Below are 24,327 nucleotides of genomic sequence, written 5' to 3'. Positions count from 1 at the left end.
TTCATGCCCAATTAATTTCCCCTGTTAAAGTGTTTGCTTTTGTTTCACTAGTTTGGTTTCATTTTGTATGAGATTTTGTGATGTAGGCTAGCCTATGATAAATGGCTTATGGCCAATATGTAACTCAGCTAGGCCTAATGTTAGTTTCCTCAGCCATGTCAGCTAGCCTCAGACTCATTATCTGCAATGGCTGCTAGTGCTAGTGCAGAGTAGCTTACCATGCCAGTGACGTAGCCGATTGTTGAAATCCAACATGGCGGCGCCCGTGTAACAACAACACCACGTTCAACGTACAATTTTATCCCTTTTAATAGATTCAGCCATTTTAATAATTGTACCAATGAGAAGAAATAAAATACATCTGTTATATCACCTTTACTTCAAATTCCAGTTCAGTTCATCTTTAAGGTCCCATTTCAGAAGTCTGTGAGTTGTTGTCCGCTCCACCAAATAATCAAAGATCAGAAAAATTTCACAAACTGAAATAAGATAACAACTGGGCATTACAATGTTGTCTTTTCTTTTTTCCTCTCCCATGAATCATCACAGAACCCCTCCAGATTAATCTGTCCCTGTATAACTCCATGAAGTAGGTCTAACTAGGTCCACCTCCAGCGGCTAATCGAATACTGCTGCTGCTAAGACACTGATTTTTCAGCATTGTAATGCAATGTGTGCAATTTCTCATATACAATATGAGATAATATAACATGTCTGTCAGAGGGATCATAACGCCAATTTTAATTCTATAATGCCGCCAATATTGATGTACTTTATTTTTCATGTAGGTTTTTTACTTTATTTATTTATTTTTGCTGTATTGTTTTTTTTTTTTTTCTGCTTACGTGAAGGCTCTGAACATGATTTCCACCATTGGCCAAATGGCAAGCTTCCATTTCATCAGTATGTCTTCTTGGGATTTAAGCTCATAAACATGACATTCCTGGTCCCTTGCTCTGGTTCTCGAACAAGAGGATATGAAACATTAAAAATGTAAGGCTGCAAGGTCCTTACAATTTGCTTCATAATTTCATCATACTATCACATAGTATACTAATAAGATAAAGGGCTAATCGAGTCTCAACTGAACAAAAAAAGATAAATTATTCAAGTCTTGCCTGTGGGAACACTTCCTGATTATATTGTTTGCTAAATAGTTCTATGCCTGTGTGATCTTCGTTTCTGTGGGAATATTTGCACAAACAAAAGGCGAAATATAATAAAAAGGGGCTGTTTGCAGTGTGCATTAAGTATGCAATTAATGGAGGTGGTACACACACAGCATGTTGTTGCAGGAAATGTCATTCGCTGTACATCTCCGATGCCATATGATTGTCATCTTGAAATCATTACTGGTATGTCATACATCACACAACACAAATTAGGAAATTGTAGTCAAAGCTAAAGGACACACATAATTTTAGTTTTAATGACTATTTATCTATGATCTAACATTATACAGTATTTTCATTGACTGAATGAAAGACAGTAGCACCCACTAACATGTCCAAAAGCTCTGCAAACATACTACATGGACTACCAAGCTTTCACAATGTCTAAGGTGAACTGTGGAGATTATAAAAAATATCATGGATTTTTTTTTACTTGAAAACCTTATGTGAAAGGAAGGTGCTTATTTAGGTTGACAACTGCCCCATGCGTTGATCTTGAGCATGTGTGCGTGGTTCAACGATCTGCAGGACATGTTAAAGGAAAAGAGAAGGGAGAGGCTGAATCACTGGGGTATGTGACGTGGGAGTTCGAATCAGTTTATTGGGAATAAACTGAATTTGCGTGTGTCTTGTAAACATTATTCTAAATGAAATAAACCGAAAAAGGCCATATTCGGTTTACTCATAAACCATTTTAAACAGAATATTGGGTCATGAAAACACCTTAAACGGAATATGCTTCCAGAAGGAAGAGTGTTGTAGGCCTGCGCATGCTCAATTTGCACAGAATTAAGATAAAATGAACCAATTGCCTCTCACACACTTTCCTAATCTTGGCGAAACAACACACACACTTTTGGAAAGACGAAGAGACAAACTTATGTCTTGCAATCATGCAAATGTCATGTAGTTCATCGATGGAAGAAAATGCCATACAGTAGCCTAATAGCGACGTTTTTAAAAAGATTTTAAAAAACTTAATGAGGCTGGCTATCGACATAGGCCTGAACAAGTGAAATACAGGTGGAAGACCCTGAAGACACTGTATTATTCAGCCAAAAGACTGAATTCCACCAGCGGAGATTTACGTCATGACGTTGGGAGCCTATTTGTGGGCTGCGTCGCTGACTTATTCGGAATAATGTCGAGCTATGTAAACAGGAATATGCTCAAAACGTGACATTCTACTTGCATGTAAACAGGTTAAACAGAATATTGGCAATAAACTGATTCCAAACGGTTTATTCTCGCAATGAAAACACACTCAATGATAGACAGCAAAACAGCAGTTTAGATACCATTCATCACATTATTTCAAAGAATACATTTTCAGTACTTTTTCATAGTGGTCTATTCATTTGAAATGACATTGTACGGTCTCATAGATCCATAGTTACAATCTATATCGACCTAGCTCTGACCGTCACCACGGTCTTAATAATGATGCCATCCTTTTACCTATCTGTAGTAAGACCGTGATGACCGCTATCGTTTGGTCTCATAGATCCATAGTTATGGACATAACATTTTATCTTACTTCACAACTATGAGAAAACATATAATAACACCACACATTGTCAACTTTGCTAGCAGTCAGTATAATGTCCTCACATACATTTACTTTATTTACTTGCTTTTGAGTTTTGTTATTATTAACTATGACCGTCACCAGCAAAGGTTTAGTCAGAGTTGGACAAAACTTGGTGGGTATGTAGCCCCACAAGGATGACACACAACCATTGTTTTTCATTTGATCCATCGCCCCGACGCCGGACTGGACCCCCGAAAGGAGGGTAGTTTTCTGTGAATATCTCGAGAACCGTATGGCCTAGGAGGACCACATTTTTTTGTATGTTGGTCTTGTCAACCCATGTCAACCCATCCCATAACAGGTATCTCTGGCTGACATGGTCAAAACTGCACAAATTTGGAGGTGTAGGATCATTATGACACCCTTTGATTGCATGACAAGTTTCGTGGTATTCCGTTCATGGGGGGCCATACAATAAATTAATATATAAGGTACAGGATACAAGGAAGTTTATTGTCACATGCATATAGTTACTGGATGTAAGAAATGCAGTGAAATTATGTCTGGTGTCAGACTATTTGTGCATTTATGGGGGCTAACCTAACTGCCAGGGGTCTTGGTGTGTGTGTTGGGGGGATGACACGGGAGATGGGATAGTGTGCTGTGTATGTGGGGAGAGGGCAGTGTGCAATATGTGTGTTGGAGAAGCTTCCTCATGAGACAATGTGCTGTGTATTGGGGGTGCATGTCTACTGTGTGTGTATGTGTGTGTGTGTGTCTTTATGTGTGTGTGTTTTTGTGTGTTTATACATGTGTGTGATCTACCCATGTCCTTGATTGCCTAGCCTTTCTGCCTTCCCCCCCCCCACCCCCATCCCCAACACATACACAAAAAACACACACACTTACATCACTGTCATCACCTCACATACATACAGCACACTGCTTGCTACAGTAAGCCTCCTCTACATATTTGCTGCACACTGCCCCCCCTCCCTACATACACAGCACATAGTCTTCAGGATCTTCTCCAACACACATCCTCTACATCAGGGGTCTCAAACTCAAATGAGCTGGGGGCCAATTCTGCCAACGTCATCTGATTGGAGGGCCGGCTATTTCTGAAAATGCAATGTTCTTTTTTTTCAAATACCACACAAAACTGCAAACAGAAAGTGCAAGTGTTTTTATCTAGTTTTAGACACCTGTGCTAGCAACCTTAGCTTATAAATAAAAAATATTTTAACATTTTTAAACCTGGCAAACTATAAGAAAGCAACACCATTGGATTTTTATATCAAAATTTCAAAAGGCCATTGCTTGAAAGTGGTCAGAGATAAGGTCCTACTGTAAATGTAAAAATCTTTGAGTAAAACTAAATTTACCCATCTAATTTGCCACTGGATGGCAAGCACCTCAAATTATGCACATTTCAGTAAATACTGGATGAACATATTTGAGCAGGTTTACTTTCCTTTTTTCATATTACCCACATAACAAATTAACAGGAAAACATCTAAGATGTATACCAACACCTAAGATGTATATGGTTTCTAAACCACAAGGCCTACAATAAAGTATTCTGGTCAAATCAGTTCCTATCGCGGGTAATCTGAGTACCCAGAAGTTCGCATCATATTGCGGGTGACTTTGTAGTTTAGAGCCCTATTTCTACTAGCCCTGCTGTCTGTACCACAGCCATTACGGACACTATCATCACGATTACCACTGCAACCTCCAAGCTATGTTGGGCAGAGGGTCGAAATAAGCATGGTATGCTTAGCGGACACCGTCGCATAAGCTACACGCAGACGCACCTCCATTCAATAGACGATGGATCATAATCTCCAAAAGGATATTCTTCTTCAGATTTAGAATAGGTGAATAACATAGCCTGCCTAAGACTTCATCACACGTAAACGTTTTTCAACATTTGGTGTAGGCCTATTTCTGCTTAATTTCTGTTTCAATTTATGCAACACTATGGCCTGCATCACTTCCGCGTCATTACAAATGCACGTCTTTGTGTTTCTCTCGTGTAGCCTAATACAAGTATTTCCTGAAAACTTTGCGCAGCGATTTTGGGTTTGAATGAAGCTCTGGATGTCTAGCACATAGTGGAGCAGAGAGTACAAAATGAGATTTGTCACTGTACTTGGAACTATCGTCTATTTTAATCAGTATCGTTGTTTGTCGCAATTAAAAATAGTCTGAAGGGCCGGATCATATTATTATTTCGACATACGTCGCGGGCCGGAATTGGGCCGGACGCGGGCCGGATTTGGCCCGCGGGCCGGGTGTTTGAGACCCCTGCTCTACATACTTACAGCACACTGCCCCCACCTACCCACACACACACTACACACACACACACACAGTCACTGCTCCCTCTCCCTCCCGCCCACACACACATCTTCACTGTCATCACCATACATTATACATACAGTACACTGCTTGCTACAGTAAGCCCCCTCTACATATTTGCTGCACACTGCCCCCTCCCTACATACACAGCTCATTATTTCATCAGGATCTTCTCCAACACACATCCTCTACATCAGGGGTCTCAAACTCAAATGAGCTGGGGGCCAATTCTGCCAACGCCATCTGATTGGAGGGGCCGCTATTTCTGAAAATGCAATGTTCTTTTTTTTTTTACCACACAAAACTGCAAACAGAAAGTGCAAGTGTTTTTTTATCTAGTTTTTAGACACCTGTGCTAGCAACCTTAGCTTATAAATAAAAATATTTTAACATTTTTAAACCTGGCAAACTATAAGAAAGCAACACCATTGATTTTTATATCAAAATTTCAAAGGCCATTGCTTGAAAGTGGTCAGAGATAAGGTCCTACTGTAAATGTAAAAATCTTTGAGTAAAACTAAATTTACCCATCTAATTTGCCACTGGATGGCAAGCACCTCAAATTATGCACATTTCAGTAAATACTGGATGAACATATTTGAGCAGGTTTACTTTCCTTTTTCATATTACCCACATAACAAATTAACAGGAAAACATCTAAGATGTATACCAACACCTAAGATGTATATGGTTTCTAAACCACAAGGCCTACAATAAAGTATTCTGGTCAAAATCAGTTCCTATCGCGGGTAATCTGAGTACCCAGAAGTTCGCATCATATTGCGGGTGACTTTGTAGTTTAGAGCCCTATTTCTACTAGCCCCCCCTGCTGTCTGTACCACAGCCATTACGGACACTATCATCACGATTACCACTGCAACCTCCAAGCTATGTTGGGCAGAGGGTCGAAATAAGCATGGTATGCTTAGCGGACACCGTCGCATAAGCTACACGCAGACGCACCTCCATTCAATAGACGATGGATCATATCTCCAAAAGGATATTCTTCTTCAGATTTAGAATAGGTGAATAACATAGCCTGCCTAAGACTTCATCACACGTAAACGTTTTTCAACATTTGGTGTAGGCCTATTTCTGCTTAATTTCTGTTTCAATTTATGCAACACTATGGCCTGCATCACTTCCGCGTCATTACAAATGCACGTCTTTGTGTTTCTCTCGTGTAGCCTAATACAAGTATTTCCTGAAAACTTTGCGCAGCGATTTTGGGTTTGAATGAAGCTCTGGATGTCTAGCACATAGTGGAGCAGAGTACAAATGAGATTTGTCACTGTACTTGGAACTATCGTCTATTTTAATCAGTATCGTTGTTTGTCGCAATTAAAAATAGTCTGAAGGGCCGGATCATATTATTATTTCGACATACGTCGCGGGCCGGAATTGGGCCGGACGCGGGCCGGATTTGGCCCGCGGGCCGGGTGTTTGAGACCCCTGCTCTACATACTTACAGCACACTGCCCCCACCTACCCACACACACACTACACACACACACACACAGTCACTGCTCCACTCCCCTCCCGCCCACACACACATCTTCACTGTCATCACTCACATACATTATACATACAGTACTCTGCTTGCAATAGTAAGTCCCTTCACCATACTTGCAGTACACTGCCCCCCCTACATACACAGCTCATTATTTCATCAGGAAGCTTCTCCAACACACATCCCCAACATACTTACAGCACACTGCCCCCAGGTACGCACACACGCACACACCCACGCATGCATGCACACACACACACACACACACACACACATAAAGACACACATACACACACAGTAGACATGCAGCCATACGCACGCACACAAGCACATGCACACACACAGGCACGCACACACAGACTCACACGCACACACACACACACAGGCACGCTCACACAGACTCAAACGCACACACACAGAGGCACGCATGCACACACACACATAAAGACAAACACGTACACGCATGCATTTGCACAAACACACACACACACATAAAAACACACACATGCAGGCAAGCAGGCACACACACACATAAACACACACACACCATTACTCCCACACACACATACTCACAAGCAAACATACACACACACACACATGTAGGCATAAGTAGACACACACACATACACACTATTACCCCCACACACACTCACAAGCGCACATATACACAAAAGCAAGCGCACGCATGCACACACTAATTTACATACACAAAAGTTGTTCATTTATTTAACATTATTATTATTATTATTATTATTAACAGTATTATTTCTGACTCAAACTGGGAGATCAAAGTAACACAGTGGACAACAAAACATAACATATGCTTACAGTACATATGCTCACATAACACAGTGAACAACAAAACATAACATATGCTTACAGTACATAACACAGTGAAAAAAAACATAACATATGCTCACATAACAGAGTGAACAAAACATAACATATGCTCACATGACACAGTGAACAACAAAACATAACAAATGCTCACATACTGTAACACAGTGAAAAAAACATAACATATGACCACATGACACAGTGAACAAAACATAACATATGCTCACATGACAGTGAACAACAAAACATAACAAATGCTCACATAACACAGTGAACAACAAAACATAACATATGCTCACATGACACAGTGAACAAAACATAACATATGCTCACATAACAGTGAACAAAACATACAAAAAAAGAGTCTACACATTTGGTCTTTAGGCGCTTTTACAGCACAAAGCCTTTTTCTTTCAATGGTCTCTGTGTGTTTTCCCTATTTTATGAGTGAATTAATCAAAGCTCTTGCTTAATCTACACTCAGCTCTTCATCAGCTCATTGATTGTCTAGTGAATGGGTGCTCGTTTTCTCTTCTGTGTACCTCAGAGTTTACCAATGTGCCTGTTTAGCATCGTCATCGGTTTCTTCACACTCTGCCTCCGATCTCATTGCTCATTCCCAGCAGGATTCCTCTTGAGATCGGCTTTATTGTCATATCTTCTTTTTTTTCCCTCATTGAAGTTTTCTTTTTTGTTCTCATCCTCCTGGATGCTCGTGGTCATTTTTAAATTCTGTTTAATGTTTGAGTAAGTCAGAGGGCTCTCTGAAGTGTTGGAGACCGTGTGAACGTAACTGCCCTCATCTCTGCTCGTTACCACTTTATTTCCATTACAAACAGCGAGAGGTAAGACACTAAAATTGTTACTGACCATCCAATATTTCGGTTATTTGGTCTTGTTTTCTCACTCTCCATACTTGCCTTTTCATTCACTGGATATGAAATATGAGTGAAAATAAGAAAAAAAAAACATGAGTCATAGGTGTGGTTATGGGATAGAGGAAAGTGAAAGCACACAGGTGAAAATGAATGCTTTCTTTCTCAGGCGTGAAGGTTGGCAAAGTGTTGGGTGAAGATGCATACAGCTGTGGCATTTATTTTATTTTCTCCTGTGAAATGACAAAAAGTACAGAGTGTCTCATACGAGAATCTCTTACGTAACCTTCACATACGAGGAAGCTCTTACGCAACGCTCACAAGGCCCTTTGGAGTAAACACACATCAGCAAGTCAGCCCACACTTTACTGGGCACACTATAGGGCCAAGGGAGTGGTTGATAACATGCTCATGGATTCATGATGCACTGTGTGTGTTAGATTATCCAGAACTCTTCAGCCACACATCTGCCTGGATCTAGCCATTGAGTTCCTTTACTGATATATAACTCAGTGATCAATTATCCATTGAGCATGTTGTTTATCATTTAATAAAGTGGATGAGTATGTTCCCTCATTAATTAACTTAGAAGTGAATGGAAGACTGTGGAGTGTAAACATAATTCATTCAGTCAGCATATTATGAATGCTGTTAACCCCCTAAAACAATACCGAGCATGTCACAGTGAGGGCCTCAGTAAAACAATGCTGAGAAGGGTTTTTGTTTACAGGGGATATCCATCATCCCCGGAGTGCTCTATCTGACTATCTGACTCTATCTGTGTGTTTGGGCTTGTCAGGATGTATGTAGCTTTGTGTAAAGCTGTCAGAATGTAAATGTGAATGTCTAACCCACCCAGCACAAAATTACTGATGGCCTCCATCAGGTGTATAGTAATCTCATTTCACCCGTTTCGTTTTATGGTTCCCAGAGACTGATAATGCATTGACTGTCACATGAAAAATTACTTTGGAATAACACTGACTGATGGATGGCACTGGAAACTACTCCTTTACCAGAGGAGATGAGTTAGTTCATTGTGAAAGGGCTGATGACAAAACTGCAAATGCTTAGTCACTCACTACAGGATGACAATCATACATTTTCCACACTAATACTTATAAAATCTGAATCATATTTCTTATTTGTTTCCTCTACATTCAGTCCATCAACAAAAGTTAAAGGCTAATTCTTAACAACTCTTCTTCCCAGCCAAGCAAGCCTTCTGTGTCAGTGGGTACCAGTCCTTGCTGATGTCAGCCTGGTTGTCTTTTTAACTGCTAATTACAGCACCTTCTATTTTTTTCTTTGTTAAAAGCCGGCCTCAAAGTATCGACAATTCCATTCTTATAGGGCAAGTTATTGCAGCACTAAAATAAACCTGCAGATTTACTACGTTAAGTTACTCCCTGTACAGTTGCGGTCAATTGTGTGGCACAGCTACCTCTTTAGGGATGTAAACCTGGCCTAAAGCTGTTTTCATTATTTTTCTTTCAAACAAATCAGACAACAATCTCTTATAACCATGGTTCCATATATTCTCCATAGGATATCTACACCTCCTTTTGGTTCTACATACTCCTATGAGGAACAATGACAAATATAAGCAGATAAACAGAAGTTTATGGATTCATCTGGTCATGGAAAATCAGTTATTGATCGCAAACTCAAGCCATATGTTTGGTGTATGGGATTTAGACTGCAAAAAGTATGCTCTGTTTGTCTTTCATGCCCTGTCCCTCAGAGTGTTACATATTTTTCAAATTTTTGAATGAGACGTCACACCCCATTAAGTACAAAAGAGTCTCTCTAACAGACAATGTGCATAAAGAAACAAATTAATCATAATGACCTACCAGCAATATCCATCAGGGAAACGTATAAAGTTTAAATTAGGAATATTACAGATGTTGTAGCTTGCCATAACTGATGTGCTTTTAATTATTTTGAGAACAATTAACTTTGACATTAGGATGTGAATGTGTAATTTAAGTATGAAATGTTTGAAGATGTCTTTGAAGATGATGACGACTCCATGAAACTCCATGTGAGATCTTATACAGACTCTTGGCACTTACCCCTCCTTTGCTATTCCTTGTATGCACTGTCTTTTAGGACAGAAATATGTCTCATTACATGAGCCTTCATGAATGAGTGGATGTGGGTATCTATCTAGCTTGTTGTCATGGTAACCAACAGGGCCTTTCAGGCATAAAAGGAGGAGTGGTGGCACAAACATGTAGATTTCTCTCTTCTCCATTTACCTATTTTATGAGCAATGTTTGTGGGCTCTTTGTGCTCGTGTTTGTGGGCTCTTTGTGCTCGTGTTCAGACTCACACGGATGAGGCTGTGTAACTGTGTAATCTCCAAAAATGAAACATTCAATTGTATCTCTGTCTTTAGAAAGGGTCATTCCCTCTTCCCCTCCATGGATTAGTTCTATTGACTCCTCTTTTGTAACACAAAGCTTTGCCTGTCCAATGTATTTTATTTGATTTTTTTCATATATGTTTTGCCTTCTTGCCTTTATTGTGAAAGGACAGTGAAGAGAGAGACAGGAAGCGAGTGGGAGAGAGAGTTGGGCTGGGATCGGGAAATGACCCGGCCAGGTCGGACCCGAACCCAGGCCCCCGTGGGCACCCGGACCCAAATGCGGCACAGGTACCACAGCCAGCCGTGCCACAGCGCCCCCGTGCCTGTCCAGTGTATTTTACATGTCTGGAAGATCTCACTCACCTAGACACCTATGAAAGACGAAATAATCACACCATTATATCAAAATATATGTAATAAAAAATCTTTAACCCTACGATCACTGAAGTTAAATTGAAAGAAGTTTTTGTCTTTCTTAAAAAAAAAAAAAAACAAACACACAAACAAACAAAAACAAGGCAAAACAGTGTGTACAATGTTAAATATATAGTTAAATTGACTTACTGTATTTCAGTGCCAGTCATAATGGTGGTACTTGTACTAATGGTGGAGAGCCAATTGTTTTCTGAGGTGGAACTCATTGTTTGAAACACTGCTTTAGATGACCAGTGACCAATACCAGAAAACTGGGTCTGGTGCAACAAACCATACTCACTGAAATATAGCTCCTGACAGGCTGATATATGAGGAGCTGTTAACAAATAATGGGGCATGTCTGCCCTAATTTCAGGTCTCATATCGTTATGGCCTCAGACTAATTCCAGATGGACACACACAGCCTTTGACCTTGTGAGGCTATGTAAGATTGTGAGATTGTGTCTGTTTTTGAAGAACTAAATTATCACTATCTCCAGATCAGTTTAGTCTGGTAATTCCTTTTGATTGTTGTCATTAAAGAAAGTTATTAGCAGTACTCTTATATAAGTAACAGTATTACTAGCTGCTTTCGCCCTGGGGCCAGTTGTTGAAAATAATCTAAATAATGAGAAACTGCCATTGCATTTTTTATTCTTAACTCGATGCAATATGCATAGCTTTTCATAGATATTCACATTTTCAAAGCAAATGTTTAAAGAAATTATAAAATGTGATAACTTTTTAATGATTTGACAGCCCTGCCGTGAAGAGAGCTTTGCGCCTCTCTCCTGGCTTGAATAAATACTTATTAAGCTCTTGTACACACCCCTTTGAATCACTGACAAATGTTGGAGCTGTCACAGATGGGAGGATGGGAACAATGCCTTTGAAACCTTCATCAAGTGGCATTTGGTGACACTTAATAAAATTTGGCAGTCATCATCACACGGTGAATATACTATGAAGTACACAGTATTTAGAGACTATGAGCAAACTGTCACTTTTGAACCTAACTCAAATTCATGTTAAGCTAATGTTTAGAATGTATGGCAGTTGTAACAAATCATGATGTATAAGCACAGAAATTTGAGGTGTTTACCAATAAAAGGTTATTTAAGTAAGGGATAATGTATAGAACGCCGGTCATTATTGGGAAAATAAGTCCCGACAGGGCAAACCGGACGCCGACGCGCAGCTGAGGGATATGGTTCCGCCCTGAAGGGACTTATTTTCCCAATAATTACCGGCGTTCTATACATTATCCCGCTTATTACACGGCTACTTGCCAAAACAAAATAATAAACTTCCCACGATATGACTTTAGCCTACATAGCCTAGCCTATTTGTTACCGTTCATCGTGGCATTTGCTGAGAAACATAGTTCGCAACAACACACGTTGAACTTGAATCAAACATTCTTTAGAACACAGCTGATCAACCGTCTGTTTTCACTTTTGAATGAAGTTCCAGTTCCTGCGTAGTGATATGAAATACCTGTAGAAGCAGAAGTAAAAGCACAAACTCCGTTGCCATTGACAGCGGTAATTATACAGTATGTTTGCAGCGGTAATTACATAAAAATATTTTATAACTTTGGGAAAGCCCATTCAAGTCAATGGCGTTCTACTTGCCTTGTAAAGAGCTGTGTAATAACATAAAATAATGCCTTGTATTAATCTGTGGTCATGGCAAAGTTGCATTAGTAAAACCCCCTAAACTCCCTGAAGATCTTCTTGTAAATGTGCCTTACATTCATTAACATAAAGCTGTGCACACATCAGACTCTGAAGTGCTATCTTGACAAGCCAGGCCTCAGTGTGCACTTGCCCACAGGTTCCTGGATCTCAGGGGGCATGTTTGTGGCTCGTGGGTGACCCCCCGCATGTCAAGTCGACAGCCACACATTATCTCTAAATGAACTCCCCCGGTCCCCCTGGTCCTCACACTCCTCCTGTTACCACATGTGCCGATCCATATGAGGGGGCACAGCAGGGGGCACAGCCGTGCCGGTGATGAACTGTCTTGCAATCAGCTGGAAGTGGGCATGAAATCTATGGGCTGCTGTCATTCGCCCACCTGTCGGTACAGTTTAACAGACGTGCAATCTCGTACGCTGCCACATCGGATTTTGGCTCCTGCGTGCATGATCGGTGTCGCCTCGGTTTGAGATAAAACATTTTATTGAAAGGCTTTCGCTTTGGAAACGTTTCATGTATTTTTTGTTGTTGTAGAGAATCCTACTGCCAGCTGTTTTTTTTTCATCCAAAAGCCATTGTGTAGTGTATACAGTACAGTACATGTCTTTGCCTCAGGTTTCTAGATTCTAATCACAAAGGGTGATGGCCAGACTGTCGGTGTGTGTGTGTTTTGTGTGTGTGTGTGTGTGTGTGTGTGTGTGTGTGTGTGTGTGTGTGTGTGTGTGAATGTGTGTGTATCTGTGTGAGTGTGTACTATTTTGAGAGGTCAGCAGCAGAGGTCTCCAGACAAATAGTTCTTCTCAAAGACGAAAATGACTGACTGGCCAAAACGTACTTGCTAGAAAGCATAGTGTTCTCGCTCTGTTTACCATGCTTATGTTTTTTGGAGGCACATCACGTACCCCAGTCCTCTCAGAACCGAATTACTGACCCCTTGCTGTCAAACACCATGGCTTTTAGTCTGGTCTGCCCGCGGTGCTGAACTGAGTGTATTTGTCCTCCGCAGATCCCCCAGGTAAGCTACGCGTCCACCGCGCCCGAGCTAAGCGACAACACCCGCTACGACTTCTTCTCCCGAGTCGTGCCCCCGGACACCTACCAGGCCCAGGCCATGGTGGACATTGTGAGGGCCATGAACTGGAACTACGTCTCCACGGTGGCCTCAGAAGGAAGCTACGGAGAGAGCGGAGTGGACGCCTTCATTCAGAAGTCCCGTGAGGATGGTAAGTGCTGTGCAGGAGTGTCCAGTAAGCGATGGGGTCACTCTATTAATCGAATCGAAAATCTAGAACATGATCTAGGTCAAAAGAAGCCATGTTTTCAGTACTGTAGAGGAAGTGTGAGTTCAGGTTATGAAGTAATATCTGAACAAATTATATGTTTTTTATGTAGCTTATTAAACTATAGCCATATCAGTTTCAAACAACTAAATCAGAAAAAAAAAAAATCATAATGGTGTATCTTTCTTTTGAGTATCTTTCTATGACCCTTCTCTGGTGCAAAATATTCCCCTCATTTTTGTTGCTATAAATGAGATATGTTTCTTAATATCTACAATGGTTTCTACAGTTTCTTCCTGGCCACGAAATTAATGTCTCATCACAGAACGTTTGTGGAGAAAAAAGAGACTTTCATCTGGCCATACTGCAACACCCTTCTGGTATTCCAATCGCAGGGCAGCTCTCTGATTTCCCTCCACGAGTCTGAAAGATTGCCAGGCAGGACACTGTACTAAGCAGCCCAGGGATTAATGGCAAACACATCACTTGCTCGGAGAATTGTGTATTTCTTCTCCCCTTCCTCTGCTGTGCACTGTTCTACAATCACAGGTAGGGTTGTGTCAGGTATATAGAGCAAAATGATTGATAAGGCTGCAGGTTTCTCCCCCTTTCCAAGCACTCTTGGCCATTTATCTCTGCCAGCCGAGGTTCACATCCTCTTTGGATTGACAACTGCGATCCATTTGGCAGCATCTGGACAAGGAATGCAGGCTTTTTGTCTGCATGGCCAGAGACACAAATTGAAAGAGTGAATTTTCACTGACTTGGATATCAGGACTGGCCCCAAAAAAGTATAAGACGGCTTTTTGGAACAGACCTAGCTTGTCACAAAGCATTTCTGGTGGAGATTTGTACAGCCTTGTGGACAAAAACGGCAGACTTTCATTGTTGGCCTTATGTAACTCATAATGAGATTTTTGTTGATTTTCACTTGTGCTCGTCTTGGCATCCATAATCCAGTCATTGAATTCACTGCTCAACAACTAGCTTGGTCTGCAAGCAAGTGCAGAACAAATCACCAGGACAAGAGCCCCCTACTCCTCTATGGATCTTTTCATGCAGGGCAGCAGGAGCAGCGAAAGGAGACAGGATCACAGAGCCCTCTGGGCCTCAATTTCATGTCCTTCAGCCCTCTCATCCTCTTCCTCCACACACACACACACACACACACACACACACACACACACACACACACACACACACACACACACAGAGAGAGAGAGAGAGAGAGAGAGAGAGAGAGAGAGAGATAGATAGACACACACACACACACATACAGACACAGACAGACAGACACACATGCACACGCATGTGCGCACACATGACACACACACACACACACACACACACACACACACACACACAGACACACACGCACACGCACACTGACATACACACACACACATGCACACTGACATGCACACACATATGCACACGCACACACACACACACACACACACACAAACACACACATAGCATGAAGGAGTGAGCAGCTGCTCTTCTCCCACACACTGACCCAGGAAATGACTCCTCCGCAGGGGGAAAGAACACACGGACAAAGACTTTCTCAGGAGAGGAGTCGGAAAACAGTCACTTGCTCACAGAAAGGTTTCTCAGAATTGTGAGGTTTGTGTGAGGACAGGGAGACTTTCACAGAAAATAACCAGAAGCAAATTAAGCTGCAAATTTATTTTACACTTAACCAGTGATGATCTGCAGATAAGATCGCTATGGTTGTTTGCAAGGGCTGATAAAGCAGATTAGGTATAATTAAACACAAATATTTGGACCTGCACTCTCATCACACAAACTTCACTGTGCTCCACTGATTGATTATTTTATATTGCAACAACAATTAAGTTAAGAGGAAATTCATTGAGAATATCTCCAATAATATTTCAAAGCCTAATCATTGATCCATCCACAAGCCTAGAAAACCAAATGTTTCACCAAACCAGAATAGAATAAACCACATATCAATCTATATAAATCTAAATGACTTATCTGTATTGCAAAATCTCACACATTCACGGAGAGGAGTAAATTGGTTCTTCACATACACACTCACACATACACACACACGCACACACACACACACACACATTCATTTGCACTCTTTTCTCTCTCTCTCTCACCACAATAACACAATAATGACTTATCTGTATTGCAAAATCTCACACATTCACGGAGAGGAGTAAATTGGTTCTTCACATACACACTCACACACACACACACACACACACACACACACACACACACACACACACACACACACACACATATTCATTTGCACTCTTTTCTCTCTCTCTCTCACCACAATAACACTTTGCTGTGTTATGTTGTTATGTTGTTTCAGCACCATGGACAGCAACCATATTTCAGAACTACAGTAAATGGCCTATTCTCTCTCTCTCTTTCACACTCACACACACACACACACACACACACACACATACACACACATACACACACATACACACACATACACACACACACAAATACAAACACAAACATACACACTGCATAGTGTATGCTAACCATATGCCATAATCACATTCATGAAGCATGCAATGAGCCCCTGTGAAGATATACATATACATGTCACTATCATCCTGTGCCAAACCTCTTATGTCTCATTATTTGATGCGTCACCGCAACTCTCTATGGGTCAAACAACAAGGAGCTGACACATAGAGGCACTGAGGCTGCTTGTGAACGTGACATGGCACAGACACAGATAAATGAAAACAAATTGGAAAACAATCCACGGGCATCATGGCAGATGGGGCAAAAAAGGTTTTCACCAGAGAGAGAGGGAAGCACTCGTGTGTTGCAAAGCCAGCATAGGTAAACCAAGAAACCCAGGGAGCACCTCTGGCCATATCACACAAACAGCACCAGCATGCTACGGTATTGTGTTAAAGACAGCCCTTGAAAAGAGACTCACTGTTGATGGAATAGCCCTGGTGCTTTTACCTTACTGCCATGCAGCCTTCTCCAAATGTGAGCAGGTGATTTATGTCATTGAGCTGTAAAATGTTGCTGTATGTCATTGAGCTGTAAAAAAAACTTTCACAAATACAGTCTTGATATCAAAGAGAATTAAATAACAATAAAAAAGGTTTCATGATCATCTCTAAAAAGATTGTGACAGGTTCAGGAAGAGACCAAGACAGTCCTTACGTTAACGACTTACATTACTAACATTATTTGAAGGAATATTAATATAAAGCTTTACTAAGTAAGCTGAAGCTGAAACAATTTATTTTAATCTTTCACAGTGCACTTACAATGTATTCTCTCACAATATCTCCTAATATGGGCGTTCATGTCAGTGTAAGAAATGTCATGGCTCCTCCAGCAGATAAAGGATGAGGAAGAGTCACATTTCAACATGTCAGAATTCCATTTATTCACCTATTTCCTGCTTTAAATATTTCCTATGCTTCTAACTGATTGCTTCCCTGTCAGTGACTCATACATAAAGGTGGGAATCTGGAGACGGTCCATAGGAAAAAAAAACAGCTGTGCAGCCCAACAGCTATCAAGACTGAAGTGTACGATAAAATAAAAAAAACAATAAAAAAGGTTTCATGATCATCTCTAAAAAGATTGTGACAAGTTTAGAAATGAAAATAGCCTCATACATATGCCATACATTTTAGCATATAGAAATCCTCAAAATGTGAATTATTTTTTTTATAATTTGTATATTTTTTATTTGTATGATTATATACTCGCCATATACTACAGCATAAAGACCTCTCACTTCTACGACGGAGTATTAGGGCCACACATGAAGAAAAAAATATTTTTGCCATGACGAGATTAAACTCGACATGTTGACTTTAAAGTCGCCATGTCAACATTAAACTCGACATTTCGAGAATAAAGTTGAAATGTAATGTCGACTTTAATCTTGACATGTCAATTTTAAAGTCACCATGTCGAGATTAAACTCGACCGTTGCTCAGCCAAATACTTTCCTGTTATGTCCTTATCACGGAGTTACAGACGATAAATGCGATGGTCAAAAGTAAACGTCATTAGCGGTTTATTTATTTATTGTAGGCCTATTATTAAAGAGTGTTTTTCATCTAAAGGTTCAACTTCATGCTTATGCACTAGACTAGGCATACTAAGTGCTCTCCCCAATCCTAGACTTTCACATTGCATGTTTGTTTGTAATGGATGCAAAACAGCCTATTGCTGAATATGGAGGGACAAATTAAGCTGTCCTCCCGACCAGGCAACCCCATGTATTCTAAGTAAATGCACACATATTCTGTGTTTATATCCTCCTATATTTATTGTAGGTGAGACATGGAAAAGCAGTTTTAGAAAAATGAGTTTTGCCATGTTAACCTATGGAGAGTGACGGCCTGTGGGTCATGAAGGGCAGTTATTTGGATGTGCGGTGGCCTTACCCACGTAAAACAGAGTTAAATAACATTTTGTACTATAGAATCATTATATCATTAGAAACGTGTATTATTCTAGCTATATAAATGACATAGTGCATGGTATTTCCATAACCGCGAGATACAGCGCATCACGATGACAGCAATGAATAGTTAACAGACAAGCAATCTGAATATCTGCAATCTAGCAATCTATCTGAAATAACACCTATTTGAAGTAGGCCTATTATTCATGTCACATATTGTGTGTTAGTGTAGGCTACATAGTTTAACTGTAGGCTATGTTTAAACTGTAGGCTATTTCGAGTTTAATGTCGGCATGTCGACTTTAAAGTCGATACGTCGAGATTAAAGTAGATATGACATTTCAACTTTATTCTCGAAATGTCGAGTTTAATGTCGACATGTCGACTTTAAAGTCAACATGTCGAGTTTAATCTCGCCATGGCAAAAATACTGTTTTTCTTCATGTGTGGCCCTAATTCTCCGTCGTAGAAGTGAGAGGTCTTTATGCTGTAGTATATGGTGAGTATATAATCATACAAATAAAAAAATAATTCACATTTTGAGGATTTCTATATGCTAAAATGTATGGCATATGTATGAGGCTATTTTCATTTCTAAACTTGTCACAATCTTTTTAGAGATGATCATGAAACCTTTTTTATTGTTTTTTTTATTTTATCGTACACTTCAGTCTTGATAGCTGTTGGGCTGCACAGCTGTTTTTTTTCCTATGGACCGTCTCCAGATTCCCACCTTTATGTATGAGTCACTGACAGGGAAGCAATCAGTTAGAAGCATAGGAAATATTTAAAGCAGGAAATAGGTGAATAAATGGAATTCTGACATGTTGAAATGTGACTCTTCCTCATCCTTTATCTGCTGGAGGAGCCATGACATTTCTTACACTGACATGAACGCCCATATTAGGAGATATTGTGAGAGAATACATTGTAAGTGCACTGTGAAAGATTAAAATAAATTGTTTCAGCTTCAGCTTACTTAGTAAAGCTTTATATTAATATTCCTTCAAATAATGTTAGTAATGTAAGTCGTTAACGTAAGGACTGTCTTGGTCTCTTCCTGATTGGTAGGTGTCATTAGCATATACACTGAGCAATTATAGGTCAAACCAGTTACACTGAAATGCCAAGTGTGTATAGCCTCTCTTTCGACATTTATGGCCTTGGCAATAGAATGTCTAATGGTGCGTCAGTATGTTGTCAGTCTGAGATTTTGAAATCAATCAGCTATTGGATTTAACTAAGCTGAAGCAGTAGAAGCAGAAAAGCCACTGCTATTTGAGTTCCATTAGAATAAAACAGTGTAATTGGCAGGTGAGTTAAAAACAGGCTAAGACAGCGTTAAAAGGAGCCCTGGGATTTTAGAAATGTTCAATGGTGGATTTCTAATCTGTGTGGACATTCTTTTCCAGATCATTTCAGATCTGGTGCCTTGGCTGGAGCCAGTATTTGTATTTCTATCATTTTGGAGAGCTCTCCAATTTTGCATTCTGTAGCCGTTCATAGATGGATGCTCTGCTGCAGGCACACTTGATGTAAACATGGTCAATGTGGCGTCTACATTTATTTTGCTCCAAGTATATCAGAGGGCCAAATGTTTGTCAGGGAAATGCACCATGCATAATCCACACAGCTACAGATGGAATTGGTTTTGGTATTCTAGCCCCGTCATTTGTGTGAACCAGCACTTCAGAGGAGTCATCTGGCCAACCAGCACTTTTGGTGTTCCCTGGGTTCTGCCTAAGCAGATTTCTAACGTCTGTCTTATACCCTGTAACACCTGGGACAGTGCATTGTAGAAGGCTTGGCTGGAGGTCTACAACTCTGCACAACTCACTTTTTGATCAAAGGGCTGTGATCAAAGCCTGTGGAAGAGGCTGGTGTTTGATTCACCAATATGATATTGCTCTATCAGGAGTCCCTCACAAGGTAGACAAAAACTCTGGCGACCTTTTCCCCCTGATGATTTCAAAACACAGTGTGCAAAAGCTGGCACTACCTGTGCAAAACATTTATTTGTTTTTGCTGGCAAGCTGGACGTTTTACAAATTTAGTAGGCTTTGTTGTGATGCTGGTAGCCTTTTGAGAATAGACTTCAGAGAGGCTGAGAATATGGTTGCAAGAAACCTACAGGTGCTTCTTTGGTCAAATTTGATATTGAATTTACATAAGATTGCTTTTTTTAAAACAATGATAACAGGCTGAACTTTCAAGCAGAAATGACGACATGTAAATATCTGTTTAAAAGCCGCTATAAGCACTGGTTCTGCACGCTGCCAGGTAAATCTGTTCACAGACTTATTTGTTAATTTGATGCACTCTGGAGGTACAGATATAGTTTTGCACTGGAGACCATATCAGAGATTTGACATCCCACCAGTGATTCACTGTGAAATATTAAAATGACACATTCTTAATCTTGAGTTTTTAAATTTCATTATGAAGACAAACTAAATTACATGATGTGACAGGAGATGGTGTGGTGAGATGGTAAGAGGTGTCTGGTGTCTGTGTTTGAAAGGGGTAGTCAAGTTAAAGAATTCAGTCCCATTCCCTGATAGGAGCCTGCATCCAGCCTTTGATTGATTGCTTGACAAATTAATAGAAATAATTGGCTCGAGAGAGATCTTTTCCATCCATCAGGTGAAAAGGATCGCCTGGGAAGCTTCACTCACACCTGCGTTCTGAAAATGGAACATCCCCTGCCTCTAAAACAGAGGCTGAAGGTAATAGATAACATCCTGGAGTGAGAGGCTCTCTCTCATCCATCAACCGCCTTCTCAAAGGCAAACAAAACAGAACCTCTGCTATCTATCCACATTTGCTGAATTCATAGGCACCTACATCCAGATACTTCTTGTGCCCAGCTAACATCATGTGGTGTCTGCTGTGCAGGCCTACAAAGTTTGACAAAGCTGCTTTGATTGTTTGTTTTGTCTTTCGATGACACTTCCTCAAGGACCAGTAAAAGAGGACTGATGCTATCCATTCGCATTTAAAGGATTCGTGAGAACAGAAATTTGATGAGACCTGCAGCCCACGGTTGTTTTCAAAGTTCCATGCATTTTTTTGTCTCTTCCTATGGTGTATGTCTTTTATCTACAACTAAATTGTTTGAACACTGAGACAGATAAAAAAAAAAAAGAAAAACCTTTAAGGTGCACAGTTTTCATGGCCATGACAATGCATCAATGTCGTTTTTATCTCTGGAACTACAGAACAGTGAGAGATGCACAGATCCTTTAGAGGCAAGTCTTTCAATAGTCTGCTTCCTTTTAAGTCCAAGTCAGCAGCAGCGCTCCTTTCCCCAGCTGTCAAACATGCGGTAGACAGGAGCTTCAGGACAACCCCATCCTCCTCCTCTTAACAGAACTTCATGATAATTCACTGACTCATTTTAGTCTCACTGATAACTTTTCATTGAAGTCTTTAGAGAAGACATGTCTTGAAAGGGATTTAAGGAATAACTGACTGTGGTAATGGAATGAGAGTGAGAGTGTATAATTTCTGATGTGTTGTATGTGACACTTTTAAGAAAAGGAAAGTAAGAGAAAGCGTCACTGAAAGACACCTCCATCTTTAAATGCATTTTAATGTGGTGTGATATGTGATAAGATTGTTTATGCTCTCTTTCTAGACTTTTTTGGCTTCTATTACTGACTAAGCAGAAGGTTATGGGTTTGGTTCATTGGGAGCATTCAGTAGGTACTGACAAAACAGACTGGCCAAATGTAGCTGTAAAAATGGCCACCAAACGAATAAAGGTCAATGTTATTATCCAGAAAATGTCCTTTGGATAAGGCACATCATTAGGAAAGGTAGATAGTGAGAGATGCACTAATGGTAATTGAACCCACCTGTGTTCTCGGCCCTCTAAATGAGCAGTGACACCGTTCTGCCTGTGCCAGCACCACAGCGGGACAGTGAATGTCAATACTGAACAGTGGAGCAGCAGTAGCTAGAGTCGAGTCAAAATCATAAATGCCTCATGTTAAAGCCGATATAGCATACTGTATGTCTGCTCTTTTTAAAAAAAACATTGAAAAACTTTCCAAATAGAGGTCCATTTGATATACTGTGTTGAAAATTATATGGACATTTTCCCCTACAAACTATTTTCAGACGCCCTAGTGGTCCCTGATCGGACTGTCCATGTCGTGCATTGTTCACACCAGTAGAATATGCATTGCCCATGACTTATTTTTTGAGTGTATGTCTATGTCTTTGTGTAAAGAGCTATGAGTATCCTAAATGTGTTATATGAAGAAATACTTACTTAGTTAGTTATATGGGCCTTTGTTCAGCCACAGGTATAAAAGGTCAGCATGGCAGTTGACGAGTGATAACAGAACTGATGAGACACAACAGCAATCTAGCCGATCACCGCAGTAATCTATCTAGTATAGATGAGGAACATCATGCAACCTAGTGTATGTCTATGTCTTTGTGTAAAGAGCTATGAGTATCCTAAATGTGCTATATGAAGAAATACTTACTTAGTTAGTTATATGGGCCTTTGTTCAGCCACAGGTATAAAAGGTCAGCATGGCAGTTGACGAGTGATAACAGAACTGATGAGACACTACAGCAATCTAGCCGATCACCGCAGTAATCTATCTACTGTAGTATAGATGAGGAACATCATGCAACCTAATGCTCAGTGCATGATTCTATCTAACTGATTTGCCTATTTCATCACATATCGTTTGGCTAATAGAAATGAGTGTCTGTGTGCTGTGAGGGCTGTGCAGGCTACACGTCCTGTGTGTTGTGTGGCTGTGTTTGGTTAGGTCAATTAGAAATGGACATCCTCCTCATCATAGGAGTAGTTGTAAACAACTTTGGATACCCAGAGGTTGTCAAGGGCAATCAGGATTTTCATTTCAAATGGGATTCACATTATTTCCCAATTTAGTTAGATGGAAACCCAGCGACAGTTTAATCATGAGTGTGTCTCTCTCTCTCTCTCTCTCTCTCTCTCTCTCTCTCTCTCTCTCTCTCTCTCTCTCTCTTTCTCTCTCTCTCTCTCTCTCTCTCTCTCTCTCTCTCTCTGTGTGTGTGTGTGTGTGTGTGTGTGAGAGTGTGGGGGGTGGGGATGGCAATGATTGGACATTTCCCATAAAATTCAATGTTAAGATTCAAACTAATAGATTGTAATGATCATAATATCTGCAAAATGCACTGATCAAATAGCCTAGAAATCTAGACGCACCCTAGCGGCGGCAAATTAATTTGCTCAGCCTGTACGTCTAGTATCAAACCATAGGGATTTCTATTGGCTTAGCACCGTGGATGTTCTCCAATCACAGCGCTCTATTTTGTTAGAGAGTCTTAAGGCGGGCTTAACAGGATAACGACAGTCCTGCGACTGTGAACAACAAGGAAGGTGGCGAACGAAGAGCGGTTGTTTGAATCGGCGTTGGCGTCAACTTTGGAGGAGTTGGACTTGTGCTTTTCTTTGAAAGTTGAGCAACACAATGCACTTAAGTCATTACTTTCGAAGAAGGATGTATTTGCAGTTTTGCCGACCGGATACGGATATGGTCGTAGCGCTGGCCTATTGCATGCCGAGGCAGTTTGAAAGACAATTCTCTGCCCGCCCCTTGGATTAAGCGAGGTGAATGGTTCGATGCCAGACTATACATCTCAATGATATAGGATGGCCCCGCCAGGCTACTGATCAAACACATTGTGTTTACATTTCCCACTTAGGGTTGACATTTCATTTATGTACCATAATGTAATAAGACAGGCTGCATTGTACAAAAAAGTGCACTTAATGAACCTTATGAACTTAGTGCACCTAATGAAGCCATCTTGTTG

General features: G+C 40.5%; 1 protein-coding gene across 3 annotated transcripts in view; it reads left to right on the top strand.

Moving 5' to 3' along the window:
- The window catches only part of LOC125302265 (metabotropic glutamate receptor 4-like), a 198,764-nt gene that overhangs the window by 105,619 nt on the left and 68,818 nt on the right, over positions 1 to 24,327 (top strand). For all 3 annotated transcript variants that reach the window (XM_048255374.1, XM_048255376.1, XM_048255375.1), the window contains one exon: positions 13,784 to 14,000. In XM_048255374.1, the coding sequence (XP_048111331.1) occupies positions 13,784 to 14,000 (217 nt within the window). The remainder of the gene's footprint in view (positions 1 to 13,783; positions 14,001 to 24,327) is intronic.

The sequence above is a fragment of the Alosa alosa genome, chromosome 10, assembly GCF_017589495.1.
Source record: "Alosa alosa isolate M-15738 ecotype Scorff River chromosome 10, AALO_Geno_1.1, whole genome shotgun sequence".
Lineage (NCBI taxonomy): Eukaryota > Metazoa > Chordata > Actinopteri > Clupeiformes > Clupeidae > Alosa > Alosa alosa.
Note: the sequence above shows the minus strand (reverse complement) of the source record. Positions and strands in the feature narration are given on the sequence as shown.